The 3819-nt window shown below is 45.0% G+C and overlaps 1 protein-coding gene across 1 annotated transcript in view; it reads left to right on the forward strand.

Annotated features, from left to right (window-relative positions):
* LOC107295623 (polycomb protein EED-like) overlaps positions 1-2890 on the forward strand; it is a gene marked incomplete at its 3' end in the record, with an annotated part of 6079 nt that extends 3189 nt beyond the window's left edge. Inside the window, exons 2-3 of the mRNA XM_015824940.1 lie at positions 335-487; positions 2798-2890. Of these exons, the coding sequence (XP_015680426.1) occupies positions 335-487; positions 2798-2890 (246 nt within the window). The remainder of the gene's footprint in view (positions 1-334; positions 488-2797) is intronic.
* Between the last annotated feature and the right edge of the window lie 929 nt (positions 2891-3819).

The following is a 3819-nucleotide window of genomic DNA, read 5'->3' on the forward strand; positions in this document are numbered from 1 at the left end:
TTTTTATTTTCTTCAAAAGCTTTGGTGTCCAGAATCTAAACAAGATGCTGGAACCTATCGCTTAAACTTGTAGCATGCCACCTTCCCATTCTGAATGTTTTTTAAAAAAATGAAACAAAACTTTGCAAACATGCTAGTCCCTACTGGGTGCATTATTATTTTCAGTTATTTGTTTATAAGTGCCAGTATTATGAAGCAGGATTATAAAAGGCTGAGTATCTAATCTACTCAGAAACTTGTTTTTTCAATCATTCTGAAAAAAAATCTGCATTTCAGACGTTGCTCTTTGCTGGTTTTGGTTTGTTATGAAATCCATCTTGTTTTATGTTTCCAGGACGATGCTGTTAGTATAGAGAGTGGTACTAATACTGAACGCCCTGACACCCCTACAAACACGCCGAATGCTCCAGGAAGGAAAAGTTGGGGGAAAGGAAAATGGAAGTCAAAGAAATGCAAATATTCATTTAAATGTGTGAACAGCCTCAAGGTATTTGCAGGCTTAAGTATTTCATGGAGTTTGCTGCTGCCTGATTAAATATTTTTAAATCAGATCTGTATGTCACAATATATTTTGATGGTTAACAAGGTATAAAAATACAGTAAATACAAAAATCCTAAGACAGGTAAAAGCTCAGACAAGATGTATGGCATGAGATCTTGCCAAAGCTCTCTTAAAAAGTTCCATGTTTAGCTTCTTCTGGGTGACAGGCAATGTTGGAAACAAATTAATCTTCAACAGAAGGTCACTCCAGAGGGTCAGCCCCATCACCTCAAAACAGGGCTTTGATTCCCCCATACCTCCTTAAAATGGATACTGGTCTGACTTGGTGGAAAGCAGCTTCTCATGCCCCTAAAATTAGGAAAATCTCTAAAACAATTTTTAGTGTTCTCCTCATAGTGTGTTCGCTACGTGAGATAATAAGGTGGTTCAAGATACATTCTCCAAGCACTAAACTTAGTTACACCACATTATTGTTTCATTTTCAGAAAACCCATCTCTTTTCATAGTTTTTTAAAAATATCTTCGTTACAAGTTCAGATGCACTTGTTATGGGAGGTATACCTAGATATAATTGGAACAACAGGAAATTGTATTTTAGCTGTTGACAGGAAATTGAAATGTGCACTTTCTTTTGGGGGAATGGCTAAGAACAGTAGCTGAACATTATAACTTGGGTTTCCTTCATGACTTTATAGAGAGGACTGTAGAAAGCATAGCCCTTAAACAAAATGCAGAAGCCATAGCAACTGTTTTTATTTTAGGTAAAAGATATATAAGCAAAACAGATTCTGGAGTTGTTTCTAGACTCAGTTGTTGAGCTCAGTGTCTACTCTTTTCATTTTAGCCTCTTTTTCCTAAATCTTTTCTTTCTGTTCCTCAAATGCTGCTTAAGAATTTTATATAATATTAAAATGCCCTAAAGATGACCTGGTCTCTCAGGCACTTCAGGAACATATCTATAGAGTTTGGAATTGGCTCACCGCTGCTGTTCTTCAGGTTGCTTTTCTTTCCCCCAAGAAAGTCTACCGCCTCGGTATCCCTTAGTTGTCTTTCATCCAAATACCTGGTAGTCCTTGACTTATGACCACACTTGAAACCAGAATTTTGGTTGCTAAATAAGGTAGTTAAGTAAGTCACACTCAGTTTTATAGCCTTTCTTGTTACGGTTGTTAAGCAAATCACTACAGTTAAGTGAATCAGGTGCTTGTTAAGCAAATCTAGCTCCCCTTACTGCTGCTGCGACTCCAGGATGCTGCAGTAATCATAAATACGGGTTGGTTGCCAAACTCCTTAATTTTGCTCACATGACTGGGGAATGCTGAGTGCAGACAGGCCTGTGAGGGGCAAGGATGGGCAATAAGGAGTGTGGGAAGGCCGGTGGGAGCATTTACAGAGCACGAGTGGGCAGGGGTGTACTATGAAGTATGAGGTCCCTGGGATCCCGTTCTCCAGAGTGGGGCTTCATGGGGGAAAATTTAGTAGGAGCGACTTAGAGGACTTTGGGAAGCCAACAGGAAAGGTCCCAAATGGCAGTCATGTGACTACAGCTCAAAGCAATGACATAATTGCAAGACAATCATCCAAACACCTAGGTCAGACATGCAGCCCGCAAAGTGGTTTCATGTGGCCCGCGAAGCCATCCTGGAAACAGTGAGGGAACGGCTCCCGCTGCCTTGGCCCTGGCCCAGGCCGGCCGGGAGCCAATGTACAATTTTGTGGTGGCCACCTATGCTGAAACGCATTCGGTCTTAGCTCTCCACAAGGCCGTCCAGAAACAGCGAGGAACCAGCCCCTGCTGTGTCAGCCCCGCCCCCTGGGTGCATGCTGGGGAGGTGTCACCCTTTGTGAGGAATGAAGAAATGGACCATGCCTTGGCGCTTGTCCCGGTCCCACTCCCTTCTGCCAGAGACCCTCAGATCTGTCCCACTCCTGCCCAGGCCCCCACAGGCACCCTTGACAGGAATGATGTAGAGCTGGCTACCCCCACTCCATCCACGCCCACCCAGTAGGCCACCCCCACCCTGGCCATCCCCCCCCCCGAGGGCAACCGCAATGCTGATGCGGCCCTCAGTGAAATTGAGTTTGACACCCCTGACCTAGGTAATGACATTGTGATGGCTGACTGGTCATAAGTCCCCCTTGTTCAGTACTGTCATAATTTTGAACGGTTCCTAACAAATGGTCATAACTTGAGAACTATGCACAATAATCTCGCTAAGCCTATTTATGTCCCTACTGAACTTGTTTTAGTGCTGAATGAAATGCTGTGGTTTGAACTTGTGGTTTCTTTTTCAGGAGGACCACAGTCAACCGTTATTTGGCGTGCAGTTTAATTGGCACAGCAAGGAAGGTGATCCCCTGGTTTTTGCCACCGTTGGTAGCAACCGAGTGAGTAGCTTCTTAAAATTCGTCTTGGGCGTCTTTCTTTCCGATAGAACAGATTATCTGTAGCTTAGGGTGGAACTTGGTACTTCTCCAAGTTTTATTGCTTGCTTGCAGATGTTTCATTACTCAGCTAAGGTAAAATCAGCCAGCAGCAAACCTCACACTCACTTCCAGTATTGATGTTACCTAGTTGGGTAATGAAACGTCTGCAAGCAAACAGCCAAGTTGAGAGAGCACAACAAACGCCACAGCTTCTTTTCATCTTGCTTCCTGCAGGCCTGCTGTGTCACATTTGAAGGTTCTAGAGCAGTGGTTCTCAACCTGTGGGTCAGGACCCCATTTGGGGTCGATCGACCATTTCATGGGGGTCGCCAAGCAAGGCTGTCCGCCATTTTTTTTGTCCGCCATTTTTTTTCCCTTTTCCAGCGGGTGCCTTACCTCCTTTGGGCTGGGCCAGCTGGTGGTCGGCCTGCTCCGTCTCTGCCACTTGCCAGCTACGCCTCGGCTGGCGCAGGGGGCGGAACCACGCATGCTCGGCGCTCCCGGGCAGGGAAAGTCCTCGACTTACGACCGGTTGGGTAGTCCTCGACTTACGACCGGTTTAGTCCTCGACTTAGAACCGGTTGGGGTCGCAGCATTAAAAAGGTTGAGAACCACTGTTCTAGAGTGCTGCTTTTCAGAAAAGTTGGACGGTGTTTTTGAATTCATGAGCTGACTCTTGTTGTGATGGGTCAACTCATCTTGGGATGAGTTGAGGCAGCAGGGAACAAAGCTGGCCATGGTTGCTGGCTGCAGCCAATGCAATGTGCCTCAAAAACATAGGCTTTTGAATAAAAAGCAGTGGACTTGTTCCACTGAGGAGCAGAGAATTTACCGGATTTTAAAAATATAGTCTAAGCCAGGGGTAGGCAACCTTGGCTCTTTTATGACTC

The sequence above is a fragment of the Protobothrops mucrosquamatus genome, unplaced genomic scaffold (genome assembly GCF_001527695.2).
Source record: "Protobothrops mucrosquamatus isolate PMUCROS unplaced genomic scaffold, P.Mucros_1.0 scaffold_197, whole genome shotgun sequence".
Lineage (NCBI taxonomy): Eukaryota > Metazoa > Chordata > Lepidosauria > Squamata > Viperidae > Protobothrops > Protobothrops mucrosquamatus.